At 49.0% G+C, this 20942-nt stretch overlaps 1 protein-coding gene across 5 annotated transcripts in view; it reads left to right on the top strand.

Moving 5' to 3' along the window:
* Positions 1-20942, top strand: part of DGLUCY (D-glutamate cyclase) — a 79493-nt gene that overhangs the window by 20636 nt on the left and 37915 nt on the right. For all 5 annotated transcript variants that reach the window (XM_074327033.1, XM_074327032.1, XM_074327031.1 and 2 more), the window contains exons 2-8: positions 382-514; positions 4468-4621; positions 6739-6931; positions 9444-9585; positions 10652-10774; positions 13393-13596; positions 18383-18643. In XM_074327033.1, coding sequence (XP_074183134.1) covers positions 382-514; positions 4468-4621; positions 6739-6931; positions 9444-9585; positions 10652-10774; positions 13393-13596; positions 18383-18643 — 1210 coding nt within the window. The remainder of the gene's footprint in view (positions 1-381; positions 515-4467; positions 4622-6738; positions 6932-9443; positions 9586-10651; positions 10775-13392; positions 13597-18382; positions 18644-20942) is intronic.

Raw genomic sequence — 20942 nt, 5'->3', positions numbered from 1 at the left:
CTCCCCGGGAGAGAGAAGGGGGTTCAGAGTCAAATAGAACATCAGGTCAACAGCAGTCCAGGCCAAAATCAGTAGCTCATTGAATGCTGTGGGGGTCCTGGAGTCCCAGCTGGCTGTCACAGAAGTGGACGATTTTGAACCAGTTCTGAGGAATGGAAAGGAGGGAGCACATTCCAGGGCAGGGCAAGGGCATAAACAAGGGTCTTGAAGTGTTAGAAGTTTCTCATGAGAGACTGAGACACAAAGGGGGTGGGGGAGAACTTTCTCCAACCAACATCCATCCCAGGTCAGGGCCAGAGCAACCCAGAACTGGGTGGGAGGTGGTAGCTGATGCTGAATCTGCCACTTTTCTCATTTGTTCCCCTGCGTCCCCTCATCCAGATTCTCTGCGGCCCATTAAAGGATCATGTGATGACCTTCCTACACTACCTGAAGTCCTGCCCTCCTTCTGCTGTAAGGAGTTTGATTCTACAAAAGAAACCAGACATCAGAAACATGTCCAGCACGGCTGGAGGTGAGTGGTGCTAGATGTTTGGAAAAAAAAAAATCCCTGGAAATACCAGTGTCGCAGGACCCAGGAATCTGAGGCGTCCAGCTTCAGTGTGGGAGACAGAGAGTAAGAGCAGAACAACAGTGGCTCTGATCACTACTTAGCGTCCCAGAAGGAACTGGCACGTGGGCCAGACTCACGTGTAAAATCCTTACCACTCAGGTGAGTCCAGCTCTGGTTGGTCCCCACGGTTCTGTAGGGAGACCCGCCAATGGCCTCGGATGATAAAAGGGTTTTACCTCCTGGAACAGTGTCCCCCAGAATATGCTGTAGTTTAATCTGGTTTTGATTCAGACCAAGTCTCCCTACCTTGGTCTCATCTCCTCTGGGTGGCAACTATCTCCCCACTGTCTCCCAGGAGTGACACCTAAGGTTCTCAAAGGTCCTGCAAGAGAAAACAGATATCAAAGTTGTCACTGACCTGAGTCCCAGCAAAATTTCATGATAAGAAAGACCTTTCAGGTTACAGTGGAAGTGCCAAAGGGAAACCAGCAGCATGGTTTGAGGTCCTAGGGCGATTTGCATGGTTGAGTGACAGGTCTGGCCTCTGTTGCTTTTTGTGGGCCAACAGAGTTATCTGTTGTTGCATGGCAAAGCACCCCACGTTTAGTGAGTGAAACAGTAATTCCCATAATTTTGCAACGAGACTGGGCTTAACTGGGTGGTTCTTCTGCTCCACGTGGTGTCTGCTGGGGCTAGACCTCCAAGGTGGCTTCTTCCTCACATGTCTGCAGTGTTCACTGGGCTGGCGGGAACAGCCAGAACTCCAACAGAGAGTATGCCAGAGGACAAGCCCTAATGCGTAAGCACATATTAAGCCTCTGCTTGCATTATACCTCCAAATGTCCCATTGGCCAAAGCAAGTCACGTGGCCCAGGTCAGAGGCCATGGGGAAGGAGCTATTCAGTGGTGAAAGATGCTTTATAGAGAGCCACAAGACAATGCCTACCACTTCCCATCCTTCACATGATGTTCCAGCAAACACCAGCTTAACTCCACGTCAGTCCCTGCATGCTAGGACCTTGGGGAACCAAGAGACAGCCTGGGTGTGAGCCCCAAATTGGCTGCTTAGACTGTGTGACCTCTCTAAGCCTCATTTGTAAAATAACAACAGCAATGGAATCTTCTCTATGCACTGTCGGCCTGTTGGGTGGAGTAACTGAGTTAACACGGGTCAGGTGCCCAATCCGCGTTAGAGACTGTCACAAAAAAACAGCTCGTTCTACAGACCAACTGAACACTCCAGCGTGGGTTTATGTCTTCTGGGGCTTCAAATCAGATTAGGAGCATTAAAGGATTTCTCCCCCTCTTGTCATTCAGTTTAAAAGGAAAAAAGAAAAAACAAAAAAGGAAAACATTGCTTTTCGGGTAAGAGGACTTCATTTCCCTGCACACAGAGAAAGCGTTGTGACCTTAGATGGAGCCCGAGAGACCCAGGGGACACACATATCACAGGAGACCATAAAGAACCCTCCCCTCATGCATCCACCCCCCCTCCAAAAGCCCTCTATTCTGTGTCCTGTTGCTAATGGGGACTTCGTATGACCAGAAATGGAGATGAACAAAACCAAAACGCAGTGCCTCTGAAGTTCATTTCATTAAAAAGGAAACAAAGAAGCTTTGTGCACATAATACCTCCCTGATTTACAGTGCTGAAAATTCCAATTTGCTCTCACAACGAGCTTTGGAAGTAAAAAGGGGTCGCTAGGGAACCCGAGGCCTCCGGGCTGGCCGAATTCCCTGCCACTTCACTCCAGATTATTTCCGAAGGCACACTGGACTTGCTTGAGACGTGCAGTCAGCTTCCTTGGGCTTTCAGCTGCTGGCAGCGTCCAGTCTGTCTTCACTTTGGAAGTCTGTTTGCAGCATTGGCAGCCACTGAGGGTTGGAGACGATGCGCGCTAGGCAATTAGAGCAGGAGCCAGTCCTAGACTCTTCCCTGCCAACAGTGGCATCTGCTTCACTCCACCCACCCACCCCAAGAAGAAGGGGCTGGAGGTGATGGTGGACCTATCCTAGGGGGGCCCAGTGCCCGGTGGTGATGTCAGGGGGGACTCATGGGCCACCTGTCTCAGGTTTCAAGCCTGGCTGTGCCACATACCAGCTGTGTAACCCTGGGCGAGTCCCGTCATCTCTCTGAGCCTTATTCTCTGTAAAATACAGATGATTACGTTTATAAATTATTTAGCACAGAGAGCCTGGCACATACTAAGTACTCAGGAAATAGTAGCTGACAATATTATTGTAGAAATGAGCAAATCTGGCATTTAGGAAAATTGTCCCCAAGGTTATTTCTCCAAAAAGAGCATAATTATGTTTTTCTTTGGGATGGTCTTTTTAAAGGAAACAATCTTTCTTTTGTTTGTTTGTTTTGGAAACATAACTTTTTTTGTTTGTTTTTTTCTCATCAACAGAAGGATTCCTATTTATTGCATACATTTTAGAATAGTAAGAAAAGCGTAAAGAAAAAAAAAATTAAAATCATCCACAGTCTCGTCACCTGGAGCTAACCACGATTAACAAGTGGATGTATTTCCTTCTAGTTCTTTCTCTCTCTCATCGATTTTATATAAAGGGGAATATGCCGACCTATTTTGTTACCTAGTGTTGTTCCTTTAATGATACACCCCAAACACATCTTTTAATGTCATTAAGTAGTCTTCTGTATCATAATTTTAAATGTATAAACAAGATCCCATTGAATGATTGTAACTCCAGCCCCTACTTCCTGAACACCTGTGTGTTAGGTAATTTATACACAGGAATGGATTTACGGAGTTCTCTTTGAGGTCAGTAGATTGCCGCCATTTTACCCATGGGAGAACCCAGCCCAGGGTCACACCGCTGGTCAGAGGCAGAATCAGGATACACACCCGGGTTTGCTTGCCTCCGAAGCGTCCCACTCCAGAGGAAGGTTGGTTGTCCCCCCCCCAGCCCCCCCGAGAAGGTCATGGTGTGCAAGGAGGGCTATTCCTCTATGGCTCCATGAAGGCCATCTCTCTGGAGGGAGAATCAAGGATTCTGTGAGCCTGCTCAGTCGAGAATCAACCTGCCCAGACAAAGGACATGAACAGTCTCTTTCCCAGAAAGGATACCCAAATGGCCGATAAACATGTGAAAGGCACTCACTCACATTCGTCATCAGGGCGACCCAAATTGAAACCACAGTGCCACGCCACCTGCCAGGATGGCTGGAATGAGAGAGGCGGCCAACAGCAAGTATGGGAGAGGAAATGGAGCAACCAAGGACTCGCACACCACCAGTGGGAGTGTAAATGGGTACAACCCCTCTGGAAACTGCTTAGCAGTGTCTACCAAAGCTGCACCTGTATACACTCTACCACCTCAGGTGTATGCCAAACAGAAGTGCACACATGCGTACCCCAAAGGGCACGAAAAGGCTCGTGGCAGCACCATTTGTAATGAGCCCACACTGGAAGCCATTCAAATGCCCATCTGCAATGGTTTGGGTGAATACCCTGCGGTGATGAATGTACCGCACAGCAGTGAGAATCAGCTGACTGCTGTGAAACAACAGTATGGATGGTTCTCCCAAACAGACTGTGGAGTGAGGGAGGCTAGACTCAAGAGACCACACTGCATGATTCCACTATACGAAGAACAGGCAAAAGTCGTCTGTGGTGTGAGGAGTCAGGGTAGTGGCTACCCTGGGGGTGAGCAGGGGGCAGAGCTGATGACTGGAAGGGCAGTGAGGGGTTTCTGGAGTGCTGATAAGGCTGTTTCTCCACCTGGATGCTGGTTACTAGGAATGTTCATTTCCTGAAAATTCATCCAGCTGTACACTTACGTGCATTTTCCTGGGTGTATGTTATGCCGCAATAAACAGTTAAACTAAGAAGGCTCTACCGAGAGGCAGGCACTGACTATGCATGTGTCCCTTCTCTCCCCAAACCTAGGGCTCCGACCTGCCAGCGTGGTGGTCCTGCACAGGTCCCTCGCCCCGGCCTTTGAAAAGTTCTGCCAGGCCAACAGTGGCCCTCTGCCCCTGCTGGGCCGAAGTGAACCAGGCAAGTGGACATTGCCCACCCTGGGCACTGCCCCAGACACCAGGTAAAATGTGTGGGTCACCGGGTTAAAGCTTGGGAGTGGCCAGATGCTGCAACCAGGGTCTCTGTCACCAGGGACCTCTTTGTCCAGCCTTGGGACCCCACAGTGCCTGGCACGGAGCTTCACTCATGACTCTTGCTGAAGAAGGAGCTGCCCTCCCCTCCCCCTTTTCCGACTCCTATCTCTATCCTCTGCCCCTGCCCTGGGTAAAATCTTTGGGATCACCAAGAAAATCCCACTAACAATGCCATCCACCCACGTCATCACCAAAGCCAGAAACCTGTCTGCACAGGATGAAGAAGAAAATACAAACACTTACATCGCCAAAACCCAAAGGTAGCCATTGTTAATATTGTGATGTATATTCTCCCAGACTTTTAAAATACAACACATCCAATAAATGGCCCAGCTGATTCTGCTTCAGGGAGCCCACATGTCTGCCACCGTCCAGCTCAGGGGCCCTTCTTCTCGCGCTTAAACTCAGGACGGAACTGGCCTCCTCACCCCACTCTCACCCTCTCCTCCTCCCACACCAGCCCCACCGTCCACTCTCCCTGCTGAACGCTGCATCTGATCATGTGACTTTCCCATTTAAAGTTCCTCAGTGCCTTCCTGTGGCTCACACCTTAGCCTCGTATAAACACCTGTAGTGACCTGGCCCGGCCCAGGGTCTGTCCCAAAGCCTGACACTCCAATCATCCCCAGTCCTCTCCCCAGAGAGAAAGTTCCCCAGGAACATTCTGCTGTTATCCTTTTGTGGCCTCCAGGGGTGGGAGGGCCCTTCAGAGCCCCCCCCCCCACCGCCCCTGGGCCGAGGGGAGCCCCTTTACATTTTTCCCTTGCTCCTCCCCCTCTGCCAGCCCAGGGACTCAGAGCCCAGATGGCTCAGTGGGCTGCGGTGCTTGATGTCACCACACTTCTGCCCCCTCGGACTAGGGGTGCTTTCCCCGTCGTCCAACTGATGGACTCCTATTCATCCTTCAGATCCTGCCTCGAGCACCTCCCACTTTGTGGGAAAGAAGGGATTCCCCCTTTCCCTGTGTCACTCCTCTACCTAGACTATTAGCACTCACTGCTCTGTTTGGCAAGGATCCGATTTCAATGCAGTCCCTGCCAATCTAGGGTTTCAAGCTTCTTAAGGGCTCAGCCAGTGTCCTCTCCATCATTATACCGCGTCACCTGGCCTGTGCCTGGCCTGGGGAGTGGCTCCGCAACGTGGCCCTGGGGTGAATGAAGAGCAGGCTTGTAACCAAAGTCTTTCAACCTCAAAGAGTCACTCTCAGGACAGAGAAGGACCTCCTCACTGGTAGCATGGAGCCCTCCCTTGACATATGTGCCCTCTGTCCCTTTGGTCTGAGGGTCCTACCTTGATGGCTCAGGAGACACCATTGTTTTTCTTCTTCTTTTGTTTTTTTAAAGATTTTTTTATTGGGGAAGAGGAACAGGACTTTATTGGGGCAAGTGTATACTTTCAGGATTTTTTCCAAGTCAAATTGTTGTGTTTTCAATCATAGTTGTGGAGGGCGTAGCTCAGCTCCAGGTCCAGTTGCCCTTGTTAGTTGCAGGGGAGTCAAGGAGTTGAACCAGCAACCTTGTGGTTGAGAGGACACGCTCCAACCAACTGAGCCATCCGGGAGCTCAGTGGCAGCTCAGCTCAAGGTGCCCTGTTCCATCTTAGTTGCAGGGGGCGGAGCCCACCATCCCTTGTGGGAGTCGAGGAATTGAACTGGCAACCTTGTGGTTGAGAGCCCACTGGCCCATGTGGGAATCGAACCGGCAGCCTTCGGAGTTAGGAGCACGGAGCTCTAACCGCCTGAGCCACTGGGCTGGCCCCTTGTTTTTCTTCTTGCTTGTTTGACTGGTTTTGGGTTGAGGTTACAGGAACTATAATAGGGTGGAGGCGGAACTACATTATATATATATGCTGATTTAATAGTTTTCGACCTGGCAAGATTTGAAGGACGTCAGCAAGGTCCTCTACCCAAAACTACTTTCCAGTGCCTGAAATTTTAGCCCCAGATGTCCCCTTCTCTCTCTCTCTGGTCCTTTTTTAAAATGCATGGTCAGGGGTCATTTTGAGTCTGGGGGAAGGGTCTGTGAACTTTCCCTTGTGTCCCCAGGACGGGACGTCCCCAGTTCCAGAAGTATGAGTTCGGTGCCTGCACTGGTAGCCTGGCCTCGCTGGAGGAGTACTCGGAGCCGCTGAAGGACATGGTGACCTTCTTCCTGGGCTGCAGCTTCTCCCTGGAGGGGGCCTTGGAGAAGGTGGGGCTCCCCAGGAGAGACCCAGCAGGCCATGTGGGTGCCTACAAGGTAGGAACGCAATCCACAGGGCAGAATGACTTGAAAATGTGGATGGCCCTGTATGTCCCTGTGGTGGGGAGAACATTGGCACAAGAGGCTGGAGACGTAAGCTCTGGCCCCAGCTCAGCCACTTTCTAGCTGTGCAACCCAGGACAAGCACTTAAGCTCGCTGAGCTTGTTTCCTCATCTGGAAAATGGGACCACAAGCCTCTCTCCTCCCCGTCTCTGGGATTGCTGAGCACTCAGTGCGGCCTCAAGTCTGTGAATCAAATCACAGTGTTTTAGACAAATCACAGTGACTGGTTAAACCAAACCTGTCTGGAGTCTGTCTGTCTCCTTTAACTTAGGGCATCTCAGTGAGGTTTTTGAAAATCCTGCCTGGCTCAAACCTCCTGGCATCTGTGAGAATGTGCCTCGTTGTGTAAATGCCCAGGGATTTGTGCCAGAGCTTCAGCCAGGCCCTTAGCTGCTGGGTTGTGTCTCTGTCAGGAAAGTTGGGTCATGTTCTTGGCCAGAGGTGGCCACTGGTGGTCACCAACAAAGTGTGGTCTCCGTTCCTGGGACGTGCCCACCGGTAGGGGCTGTGTCCCTGTTGTGTCTCTGAGGTTTTAGTCCAGCCACTGCTTGTCATGGGGAAAGAACTGGATTCCTCATTCCACTGACCCCTTCGGGGACACTTGTGTGAAGGCCGAGAAGGTGGCCTGCTGGACCATTGGTCAGCCAGCATCAGCAGCCCGCGCCAGGCTTCTTTATGGAGGACTCAGATTGCAGATTTCGTCTCGGGCTCAGGGACTTGATTAAAGCTTGCTGGTCTGGACTCCTGCCAGACAGACCTGAGATACCTCTGACAAGAAACAAAGCTGCCCACAGTCTGTGCTGCTTTTCATGTGGGAAATATGTACCCGAGTGGTTTTCTTGAAGGTAGGGAAGCGTGGGGGCAGAACCGCAGCTGCTGGCAGGGGCCCAGGGCAGGGTCTGGCCCCAGAACACATTTATAGCAGGTAGGAGCTGGGCGGGTCTCACAGCCCACATGCAACCTTACATTTTAGATGAGGAAACCAAGGCCGAGCGAGCAAAAAGGACTTGCCCAAGTCCCAAAGCCAGACTGGAACCCAGGACCCCTGGCACCCTTCTGTAAAATGTCAATAGGGGTGTGACAATGAAAAGATGCTTTGCATAAAGGTGCTCATCACTGCCCATAGTAAGTGTTAGGAGAGCCATGGTTTTTCCATGATTCTTCACTGTCCCAATGGTCACCAAATAGCTTTCAGTTTAATGTTGACGCCTCTGCCCGTTGGCTCCTGGGAGAAACGGCCAGGCAGCCATCTTGGATTCAGTTGGCAGCCCTGAGGGGATAAAGTGCACCCCAAGAAGGAGGCGCCTCGGTCTCGGGGAGTGCTGCCTGCCTCCCAGGGTGTCCCTGGCACGCGCCCCCTCCCAAGCGCTGTTACTCAGATGCCAAACTGGCGGGCACACCAAGGTTTCCTCCTGCTGCTGCCAGACTGCTGACAGCAAGCCCTTCAGGCGGCTGCCAAGACCGTCCCAGCAGGTTATCATCCTGGCCTTGTCCTAAATCTCTCATAAACCCCATTGCCGGGACCATGAACCATTCGCGGGGGTGGGGGGAGGTGGGGGGGAACAACATCACCAGTGAAAGTCATGCAGGTCATCCTGGGCAACTTCTATTGAGGCAGGAGGAGTGAGGCAGGGCCCAGTGGAAGCGGCGTGAGGGCCTCCATCCCCGGTGTGGACGCCTGAGGCCATGGAGACCCTGCTGCCTCCTGTGAGGTTCTCGCTCCCTTGGGTTCGTCTGCCTCAGTTCTCCCAGAGGTCTTTACCTGTGGTCCACCAGCCCCTTGAGTTCCCTGGAAAAAATTCAGAGTCCCCTCAGAGGGATGGGAAAAACAATTATGTTTTTATTTTTATAGTCTCAATTGGAAATTGAGCATTTCCTTCCATTATGAATGCAGGCAACAAACTGCGGTCGTATCTGCAGAACCTGTGATTTCGTGGCTGCCCAAAGAAGTCACAGATATTGTCACATCACATTACGGTTCTTCCCGATAGCTCAAAAATATCCTATACGTTGGTCAGTACTTCAAAATTATAATCGTAGATGTGTCGTCTTGTTCCTTAAGCTGTTAATGAAGAAACATACATATCACTGTGTCACATTTTTTCATAATTTGATCATTGCATTTGCAATAGAACTGGTTTCCTTTGTAATCCTATGCATTTCCTTCTAAGCCGTTAAAAACGTTGCTTTGACGGGGTTCTGACGTAGCTGCACCAGACTACCAAAGGTGTCTACGGCACATACCAAGCGAGGGTCTCTGTTTTAGATCACTAATTACTAGCAAACTTCTGCATCCATATGTCACATAAAAGTAAAAGCTATATTTTTATATGAGGTACTTGGGCCTCCTACCTACTTCATTCACTGCCTTGAACTCTTGGTACTCAGTACTTCTATCTGTGCTAAGTTCATATTTTTAACATTTTTTACTTGATTTCTCGGCAGACAGCAGTGCCGTGCGTCCATGTTGCTGGCTTTTGCTGCCCTCTGGTGGTCACAATGAGGCCTATCCCCAAGGACAAGCTGGAAAGGCTGGTGCAGGCCAGTTGCTCTACCGTGGGACAACCCATTCATATCGGTGACCCAGGTCAGTGTCCACTCTCGTTCATGATTCTGACAGCTGCCTTTGGACTTCGGCCCAAGAAGAAGGGAGCTTGCTATGTTCCTGAGCTCCCACAGCCGTATTAGATGCCCCTCAGGTTTAATGGTGCTGCCTTTGACAGGAGTTAACCTGACCCATTTGCTCCTGCGATCTCCAGGTGAACCTGGGGTAAGGGAAGCAAGTGGTGGAGAGCTATTTGTCTTGAGATTGGAGCTCAGAGCAGCCTCTAATCAAGGCTATTGTTTAGCAGCACATTTGGGCAGGACACAGCTTCCTCCCAAATGTTAACTTGAACTGAAATCCATTGATCCCCCACATCTGAACACAATCTGAGAGTAAGAGAGCAGATCCAAGGATGGAAGCTTCTCAGGACTCTTGGCTCTCAGAGGGCCTGGTGAGAGCTTGGGATTGGGCCTTGGTGCGAGTCAGCGTTCAGTGCAACTGACCTTGCTCAGCTGTGTAACCAACAAAAGCAGACAAAGCCTGGCATCCTGTGACAATGCAATCAGCACTGGCCGCCTTCCTCATAGTATGGTGATGTCTCAGGACCACCCAAACCAAAGTGTCTGCTCACTGTTTTCTCACGAATGGGCATGGGTTGGGCCCAATACATCCATCTTCGCTGTCCTCATGAGCACTCTGTGGCTGGCCAGGGGAAGGGGCAGTGTTGGTGGGCAAGCAACAGAGTTTAGGTCTGTGTTATGTGACTCAGCCCGTACCAAGATAAACTCAAAAACACTGGCTTTGTTAGCATTCTGTACAATGAGGGTGTTGGGCTGAACGCACTCAGACTCCTCCAGCGGTCACACCAGGGGTTCATGATTCTGTCCCACTCAAAATAGACTAGAAGTCAGCAAGAATCCTGAGTTGTTAAATGGCGATTCCTCTTCTCCTCCCCGTCCTTCTCCAATACCATCCACAGCAATCCTAGGACTAGAGTTCCTCCTGGAGAAAGAACCATCAACTACTCAACATGGTCAACTCGGAGGGTAGCTGCCAGTGCAGGACCCAGTGGGACTCATTTTTTTGTTTTGTTTTCTTCCATCTGCAGAACTGTTGGGAATCAAAGATCTTTCCAACCCTGACTACGGGGATCCTGTGGTGTGTCAGCCAGGGGATGTCCCAGTGTTCTGGCCTTCTCAGCTGACCAGTCTCGAAGCTGTCAGCAGCTGCAGTACGTCCGGGCTTAAGGGGGGCAATCACTCTGGCCTAGAATAGAGCCTGGGGGTCGCTAGTTCTTGAAAGGGTAGGCTTTTACTGTGCAATGATTTAAGGAATAAAGTCAGATGACATAGACCTACCGCCCACAGCGAAGATATCTCTGACTTCTTTTTATTTGTCCCAGGGCTGGGTCTCACTGGATCAGCTTGTCTTGTCCTTCAGCTCAAATATGCGTTGATTAAGTATATTTCTCTCTGCAGAAGGCTTACAGTCCATTCTAAGGGTCAATATTTAGATTGACCTTTTGAGACATTTTGTAGGTTGGTGTGGCTTTGAAAGCAAAGGTGAAGGCGAGCGACACAACTAAACAATCCATTTCACATGGCCGTTGCAAGAAATACTGTGTCAGTACATTTTTTTCAAAGGCCTAGGGTGATATTACAATGAAGAGACACACGAGGGCGCCCTAACTAGCTCACAGTAAGGAAGGGATGTGAGGGAAACATTAAAAATAATAGTTATTTCAGCCCACTTCACAGACACCTGAAAGTTCTAGCCAGGTCAGCCACACTTACACTACAAATCATAGAATTTAATGTTACTTTCAGTTTATTTTGAAAGCATTCGTGGAACTTTAGCTATCAGCATGGCCTCATGATAAGAAAAGATTATCTCTAATGTGGTGATGAGGCTTAAACACCAGGATCCATGGCATTCTGTTTATTTAACATGAATGTATTGAGCACCTACTGTGTGCCAGGCACAGGCCTAGCTCTTAAGAACAAAATGCTGCAGACAAGATGCAGTTCTCAGGGAGTTTGTGGTCATTTCCGAGTGTGTGTGTGCTCGTGTGTGTACACACACCCACACACATGCAGTAAATACCCTCCAGCTTGGTGACCTCACCCCGCTCCTGCCCAGGCCATGCGGGTGCCCTGCAGAAGAGGTTTCAGTGCCCTGGACATCCCAGCACATCCAGCCCTTTAGTTCTGACTTGCGATAGCATATTTGATTATAAATGAGAACAAATGACATCATTGGTCAGGGACATCCTTGACTCATTCTAATTTACAAAAATCATGCTCAAACTTTAATATTTAAACTTCTATGAGCAAATTATTAATTGTTACACGCCTCACAACTGATGGAGCAAAACAAAACCCCAGGTCACACTCTGAGCCGACTGTCCTGATGTGGACCTGGCTTTAGAATGACCGATTTTAGGTGCTGTCCAAAACACAGAAAAATAATGATTGCTTTCACCAAAATCCCTAGTTCTTCCCCTTAAACGTTGTCATGCGGGGCGGCCTGCGAGGTCTCTGCTCCCGCTCCCCACACAAGAACGCAGGATATGGTGAGGCCAAAAAGGAACACCCACGGAGCCATAGATGGGGGAGTCATACCACTATATTCTCGCTGGCAGCACTATACTCTCACTGGAGGCTGGATCCACACTGTCCGCAAACCACCATCCACGCTTGCCAGCCCAGCCACCATCTTCTTGCTAGCCCCCATTCTCTCTCCTCTTCTGCTAGCGTAGCCACAGCAGTTATATTAGTGGCCAATGGCTCACTGGTTACAGCTGACGGCCAACTAGCCACAGCTGATGGCCATGCAATCACAGTTGGCCATTTACTACCTGAGCCAGCACCTGTTTATGTGAGGCCGAGAGCCTGGAAACTACTTTCTGGGGCTCTGCCCCCACAAACGTCATGTGTCAAAGTCCTTCAGAATGCCATATGTGTCTATCAGTGTTAGCTGCCTTTGGCATTCTGTTAAATCTGAGACATTAAACTGTTTTCTGTGAAATCCAAGACATTGTTGTTTACTCAGTTCACATCTACATTCACTGAGCACTTTTTATGTGCAAGGTACCACGTGGGATCCTGAGATGAGTAGGCAATAGTCCCTGTTCTCCAGGAGCCCACAGCTGAGTGGGGTTAGAGTACTCAGGGATAACGAGACCCTGAAGAAAGCAGAAGGTGTAAGTTCAGCATAGTACGTGCTAAGCACCCAATGGGTCTTTTCCATTTAGTTCTGATATGAGGCATAATCATTATAGTTGAGGGCACAGGTTTAGAGAGGATAAATTTGCATCTCAAACTCAAGTGTATTTGCCATGTTCTTAATAACTCTGCTAGAGTGCATCGCAGTGCCTGTAATCTAGTAGGGGAGCGTTTTTTTTAAAGAACAAAATTAGCATAAACCAAAGCAAAATATAAGGACTTTGAGGAAAACAGAAACTATGTTCAGAGCTATTTGTTAGCAAATCTAACATTTGCTGCAGAGTAAAGAAAGATGGCTTGGCACATTGTAAGAGTTCAGTAAGTACCTTCTGATATCCATGGGATTGAATTAATGGAAACTCCAACTGAAGCTGTGGCTGTACCTCACTTCTCCTCCCACTGTCACCTCATCTTCACTCTCCTAAAAATTGGAGGCACCTGTCTAAGTGGAACTTGATTTCGCCATAAGCCAGCTTGTTCTGACCTGGGGCCAACAAGCAGTGTAAGGAATGTTATTGATAGAGTTGATGCATAGTGCCATCTTGTCCATCAGCAGTGGGCTAGAAGCAAAAGGACTAGGTCTGATGAAGTGGGCGGGCTCAGTCCCTCCTGTTGTGTGTTTTAGAGACCCCATTGGCTTTCACGAGCGCACCGGGTTGCACAGTTATGACCGACCTGAAGGACATGGCGTCTCCAGCCAATCATCTCACCCCTGAGGGAATTCCAGAGGTCCATCTCATTTCCCAGGATCCTTTGCACTACAGCATCACATCAGCTTCAGCGGCTCAGAAGATCAGAGAACTAGAAACTATAATTGCTGTAGACCCAGGTAAGAAACAAAGCATTCACACCTCAAAGGCCTGGAGAAATCCATCACTGACGTAATTTTCAGTGAAAAAGGCACCATAAAATTGCTTCTACAGTATGGTTTTTGTTACCGTTTATCCTTTGTATGAATCCCCAAAAGGCTAGAAGTACATACAGCAAAATACTGATGGTGATGATAATCCCTGGGGAGTGGGATTTATGGGTGACTTTTGTTTTCTTCTTTATGCTTTTTTTTTCCTTTAAAATTTTTCAACAACGTGAGGCAGTTTGGGAGGCGGGCTTATTAGTTAGGCACGTTGCCCGAAGTAAATTGGGTTTGGGGAGGTAAGAAAAAAGAGAGACTGGATCCTAGGTGGTCAAGTGCCACCGTCTAAGCATCATCCACGTATTAATAATGGCCCTAGTCTTCCCATCTGTGTCATTGCCCTGGAGTTGGACATAGAACAGATTTTTTTTGCACCAGCAGCCAGGGGGTAAGGGAGGGGCTGGATTGCTGCTCCTTGGGGGATCCTGGTGGGGCAGGACCCTGCAGTGACAGCCTCACAACAGTTTGCACCCAACGTGTATATTGTAAACTGCATCTCAGAGAAAGGACAGCGCTTCTGTGGCTTGTGAGCTGCTGGCTTTCCAGACAGGGACAGGGCTACTGGGATCACAGTGGGGTCTGCCGGTTCCAATTAGGAGGTGGTTTGCTGAAAGCTGGTTGAGGGGCTCTTCTGGCTGCATCTTCACTTAAAAGCCTAATTTCTCATCTCAGTAGAGGGCGCCATTGTGCATGGGTGTTTTTTGATTTGTTTTTATTTCTGACGAAGCCTCACAGAAAATTAAGGTATAGGCTTCACAGCTACTCTCCACCTCAGTTTTCTAATCAGTATAACAGGAGTAATAACAGGAGTAATATTCTATCAGGGTTGTGATAGAATAATAGTTGTTATCTACGGAGTTTCACTCTAGGCCAGGCAGCCTCTCCTGGATCATGCCCCATTCCCTCTTCTGCCCCTTCTCGTGGGCTGTGATTCTAGACCTGGGTGCTCTTTGCTCTTTGTCTGGAGAAGGCCCATGTGGCTCCCTGCTGGCCTACCGGACACCTGCTCCCCAGGCAGATACCTGGATGGGTGGTGGCAGGGCACCTGTGGAGAGCAGAGGAGTGAGGCCAACCTGGGAGGTCTACCCTCCAGGCCCGACTCCTGCAACCCTAACAGGTCGTGGTGACATAGCGGTAGAGAACAGTAGGCCTTGTCAGGGCCATCGAGCAGAGAACCTGGGTGTCCTTTTGTGTTGGCTAACACCATGGCCCAGAAACTGATGGTGCAGACCAGCCTGAAAAATGTCCGATCCCTCCCCTGGGCCTGGGAGCAAAGGCTGCCCCCTAGTTACAGAGGGGTCTGCCATAGCAAAACTTCCTGTGAAACCATAGGACATAGCTTTTTGCTTGTCTGTTTGTCTGTTAGGTTTTTCTTCCTTTCATTCGTTTGTTCATTCATTTATTCATTCTGCAGAAAATATGGTTTCCTCAAAATATGGACACGCAGTAAATTTGGGACATACCCCTTCAGCTGCACCTTTAAGGACATATGTATATAGAGAGGTGAACGCTCGTAGCTATGTATACAAGTACAGAGTCTCTTACATAGTTGATCCCTTTGGTGGATATTTTTAAAAATTTCTGCAATACTTTTCTCTCTCACAAACAGTCTTACCCATGCTAGCTGCTCTCACATCAACACCAGGGGCATGAGAGAAGATGAAGTATTGACTCTGCCATTAGCTCTGATAGAAAAGTAACTGGGAAGTAAATTTACTGCAGATGCAGTGAGCCCGTGGCTTAATAAAAATGACTTGGGAGGTCGTCCACAACACCTCCCTTCGGTGCTTGTGCAGGCTGTGTGTCAAGGCTGGAAGCTTGAGGCTCAGGGTAAAGGCAGATTTATGGCTGTCTGGATGTGCCAATATCATCTATTAAGGAACAGCTTTAATCCTCCGGAATAACAGATGCTTTTGATTCCTGCTATATTCAATAAGCAGATAAAAGATTAATGGCAATGGACCGAGCATTACTCATTGGGCATAATAATAGAGCCACTCAGTTATTTTTAAGAGGACATTGGTTTGCCTTTGACAGGCCTGGAGAATATGAAGGCATACAAGGTTTACAGTAATAATGTTTGCACTAAAGATAAAATCATCATAAATGAACAGACCGCTTTACAGTTGGGAGCGTACTCTCTTTCCTCCTCTCTTTTGGTGCTGAACACATCCTATGAAATAGGTTACAGTCCAGTTTTTTTCTTTAAAAATGTTATTTTTCTCCCCCTTTGTCAACAGTAACTCATGTTCATTGTAGAAACATCGGAAAAATATATGACAGTAAATTAGCAATAAAAATGATCAGAATCTCATCACAATTAACGATTATTAACAGTTTTATGTTTGCCCTTAAAGTCTATCTTCAGTCTTGAACCTATAAGACTGAAATAAACAATAACTACATACATTTTACATACAGAGGGTGCCAAAATGAATGTATACACATTTTAAGAAAGGAAACACTGTATAAAAATTGTAATAACTCAATATATACCGATAACAAAAGATGAATACAAGTCATGTGTATACATTTTTTGGCAGGCCTAGTATATGACAATATTCATATATGTGTGAATCATGCTGTGATATTATTTTAGAACTTGTTTTTTTCACTTTTTAACACATTGTAAACATCTTTCCATGTCATTAATTATAGTCTTCTACAGTATTTTTTTTTTTTAATGTTCTGGGTTAACCAATTTATCACTCTTTTTTTTTTTTAAGATTTTATTGGGGAAGGGAAACAGGACTTTATTGGGGAACCGTGTGTACTGCCAGGATTTTTTCCAAGTCAAGTTGTTGTTCTTTCAATCTTAGTTGTGGAGGGTGCAGCTCAGCTCCAGGTCCCATTGCTGTTGTTAGTTGCAGGGGGTGCTGCCCACCATCCCTTGCAGGAGTCGAGGAATTGAACCAGCAACCTTGTGGTTGAGAGCCCACTGGCCCATGTGGGAATCTAACCGGCAGCCTTCGGAGTTAGGGGCATGGAGGTCTAACAGCCTGAGCCACGGGGCTGGCCTACAGCATGTTTTTAATGTTTGCGTAGAATTCCATTTTACAAATGTTCTCCCAATTTTATTAAATTCAATTCTTTGACACTATAAACAATGCTGCAGTGAACATCTTTATGACGATGTTTGTGTACATAGCCATGATCACTTTATTAAGATAAGTCCTACAAGTGAATCGCTGGCTCCAGGGGAATATACTTATCTAAGGTACAAATCACCCTCCAGAGAAGTGTGGCAGTTCCCACTCCCACTGGCAGTGTATGAGGGGCCGTTTCCCCACAGCCCGCCTCTACCTGGACCACCCCCATGCTCCATGGAGGGAAACTGAAGTTGAGACCAATCCAGGATGAGGACAAGGTCACACAGCTACGATGATGTGCCAGCACTTGGACTTGAATGTAAACTTCCAGCTTCCAAATCTGGAACTTTTCCTCCATAACAGGAATCCAAACCCTGTGTCCCTTCATATTCTCCAGGCGCCTCAAATGCAAGCTGGCATCCTCTCATGTCCCTGAGGCCCACCTCTCATTTCAGCCACAGCTGGGGTGGAAGTTCTGAGTCACATCCTGCCTTTATACGGCACAGAGATGCTCTGAGGAGACCCGAGAATAGACAAGGCACCACAGTATGTGACAAGAGTCGGGTGGCTGTGCAGCCACTGGAGGCACCTATAGCAGATGCTGCTGCTGTGCCACCCAAACGCCAGCTGCAGTGGGCAGTTCCCAGCACAGCAGCTCCCACCATAGGTTCGACCAGAGCAGGCACAGCCCAGGAGTTAACATCCCGAAGGACAGCCCTCACCCAAGAGGGGACAGGAGCCAGTGCAGAGATGCCCAGCTCCTCTGTCCTTCCTTATGTGGGTCCCACACCATTTCTTGTAGAGGATTTCAAGCAAGATTGAGGCCCAGGTGCCTTCTGAGTCAGCCTGCTCCCTCACACATCCTTTAGTGCCTCTTCTCGCATTTCTATCTCACTTCCTGGATCTTCTGACTGGTTTCCTGGACTCACTTTCCACTGAAATATCTGCACCCAAGCCCTTGTCTTAAGTTTTTTGGGGGGAATCTCCAACTAAGACAGTACTGCATCCCTTCTTCCTTCCACATTCCTTGTATTTTGGTTTGCTAAACTGCTACAACAAATAAACCCCAAGATGCTTTGCTCAAATACAATAGAAATATAAGTCTCTCAAGCAACAGTCCAGGTGGGACTTCAGGGTGAGGGTTTTGTTCGGCAGGAAGGGGGATCTGCTCCACCCAGTCACTCAGGGACCCAGCAGCTCTGCCATCACATCGTGAGACCCCCAAGGGGGCGCCAGTAGTCAACATCCCAGCTGCCAGGAAGGGAAGAGCTTGGAGGAGTACATGGGAGGTGTGTGGCCAGGCCCGGAGGCGGCACACATCACTTCTACTCGTGTTCCCTTTTGATTGTTCTATACATAGAGAGAACCGTCTTATGGCCACAGCTAACTGAAAGAGAGGCTGGCCAGCCATGTACCCAGCTACCCTTCACTGCTGGGGGCAGGGGAAGAAATTACGTTCTGGGGAACAATTACTCTCTGGCACACCCCTCAAATCCACCTCTGAAACAAACAAAAACAAACAAGCAAAACCAAACTACTGTTTGCGTAAGTTTCTCCTTGAAACACAATTACATTGTTTTGTAACTTTAATTTTATATTTTTTGTGATCTCAGGCAACAGGGGGATCGGGCACCTGCTCTGTAAAGATGAGCTGCTGAGGGCCTCTCTGTCGCTGTCCCACGCCCGCTCCGTGCTCATCACCACCGGGTTCCCCACGCATTTCAAACACGAGCCTCCAGAAGAGACAGATGGCCCCCCGGGAGCCATCGCTCTGGCCACCTTCCTGCAGGCCTTGGAGAAGGGCGTCTCCATGATTGTTGACCAGAGAGCCCTGAGTCTATTCGAGAAGCTTGTTGAAGAGGCTGTTGAGCAAGGTGAGCTGTGAGATGAGGGCGGACAGTGGAGGGAATCAGCGTTTGTGGAACTTCTGCTGTGCACTTGCCTTGGGGCACTTTCCTTACAGCTCAGAACGACTCTGAGGTATAAGCAACATTATCCCCATTTTATAGATGAAGACACTGAGGCTCTGAGAGGTGATTTACCCAGGTGGGAATGGTGAGCCGGAATTTGATCCCAGGTCCACCAGGCCTCAGAGCCCATGTACCCTATGAGAGGCAAGGGTGACCTACAGACAACCCAGGATATTGCTGGACCCCCAGAGTTAGAGGTGAGATAGTTGAGAATAGAGTGGTCGAGAGGCTCAGGCCACAGCATCCCATGTGGCCCAAATGGGCGGGGATGCTCCACGCTGCCCAGGTTCCTGCAGTATCCAAAGGAACATCAGAGTTACAGTGATGTTGATGTGAGGCTAGGATGCCCAGGCTGGTCTCAGGTGCCTCACCTCTTCTCCATCCTGCAGGTGCTATTCAGGTGTAAGCTGGGAACCTGGTGAATCTCACTGGCTTCCTACCTCCTGCCTATCAGTGCCCCTCAACATGCATGATTCAGGAAATGTTTTTGTCTGTGGCCTCTGAAACACCAGGAAGGTATACCCTAAAGCACCAGTTACACTGGAAATTTCAAAAAGGTTGTGTCTGAACATACGGATTCCATTTCACACATATGTGCATTGAGTACCTACTATGTGGTAGGCACTATTTTTGGCTCTTGAGATCCAACGGTGAACAGACCTGACCACAACCTTTCCCTCATGGCACGTATATATGCTAATGGAGCGTGGCAGACAGTAAACAATATAGGGGAAATGTAAAGTACACAGCTCAGATGGTGGGCTGCCATTTTAAACAAGATGGTCAGAGAAGGCCTCATGCAAAAGGTGCTGTTTGAGCCAAGACTTGAGGTTGATGAAGGAGTGAGACCAGGGCTGGATAGAGGGAGAGCGTCCCAGGCTGTGACAATGGCCAGGGCAGAGGCCATTAGGTAGAGTGAGGGCCCAGCAGGTTTAAGAGAAGACAATGGCCAGCCGGCTGGCCTGGAGCGGATGAAGGGAAGGGGAGCTGGACAGGAGGACGGAGAGGTCACAGGGGCCAGACCAGGAAGGGCCTCCAGGGAACTGTGAGCACTCCGGGAACTGTGGGCTTTTCTCTGGGTGAGACAGGGAGCCCTTGAGGCCACTGAGCAGAGAAGGGCCATGTTCTGGCTTAGGATCACCTGGGTAGCTGTAGGAACAAGGGTAGAAACAGGAGACTGGCCAGGCTATTGCAGGCAGGAGACGAGGGTGGCTGAGAGTGGGTGGGTGCACTGTGACACGTCCCTTTGGGCCCTGTGATTTCAGCCATAACGGGGGTGGAAATTCTGAGTCACGCTGGCCTGACCAGTCCACCACAAGCCAGTGTTCTGCAAGGTTTCTCCAAGGCTGTGAAAAACCACTGAGCCCAGAAGTTTGTGGGCTGCTGCCTCCAGGGCCCCCTCAACCAGTAGGGGGTGGGGGCCAGTGCCCTGCTTCTCGTGTTTTGGAGACACACCAGTCCCAATTAAATGAGACCCCGTTGCTGGGAGCAGTGACCTTGAAAATGCACATCGCCTCATACTAACTTTTCCTCCTTCCCGTCCTCTCTTTCCCTGTTCCCTCCCAACTGCCTCCTGGGGTCATCTCCCCAATAAACCACCTGCACCCAAGTCTTTGTCTCAGACTCTGCTTTCAGGGGGACCCACAGATGAATGGTACAGGTGGAGGTTGTGAGAAGTAGCCAGAGCAGTCTGTACTTTGAAGGCAGAGTCATGACTTCTGGGTGGATTGGACGTGGGTGTGAGACAAGAATTGGGGGCTGCTGTAGGTTTGGGGATGGAGCTGCTGGGAACCGGGGTGAGGAAGACGGTGGGCGGAGCGGGCTTGACACTTGTGCACTGTTGGTGGGCGTGTAAAATGGTGCAGCTGCTGTGGAAAACGATAGGTGGTTCCTCAAAAAATTAAAAATAGAAAAATACCATACGATTCGGCAGCTTCACTTCTGGATGTACACCGAAGAACTGAAAGCAGGAACTCGTACAGATATTTGCACACCCACGTTCATGGCAGCATTATTCACAATAGGCAGAAGGTGGAAGCAACCCAAGTGTCTGTCGGCGGACGAATGGATAAACAAAATGTGGCATCAACATACAACGGAATATTATTCAGTCTTAAAAAGGAAGGAAATCCTGTCACATGCTACAACATGGATGAACCTTGAAGACGTTACACTAAGTGAAATAAACCAGTCACAAAGGGAC

The sequence above is a fragment of the Rhinolophus sinicus genome, linkage group LG03, assembly GCF_036562045.2.
Source record: "Rhinolophus sinicus isolate RSC01 linkage group LG03, ASM3656204v1, whole genome shotgun sequence".
Classification (NCBI taxonomy): Eukaryota; Metazoa; Chordata; class Mammalia; order Chiroptera; family Rhinolophidae; genus Rhinolophus; species Rhinolophus sinicus.
Note: the sequence above shows the minus strand (reverse complement) of the source record. Positions and strands in the feature narration are given on the sequence as shown.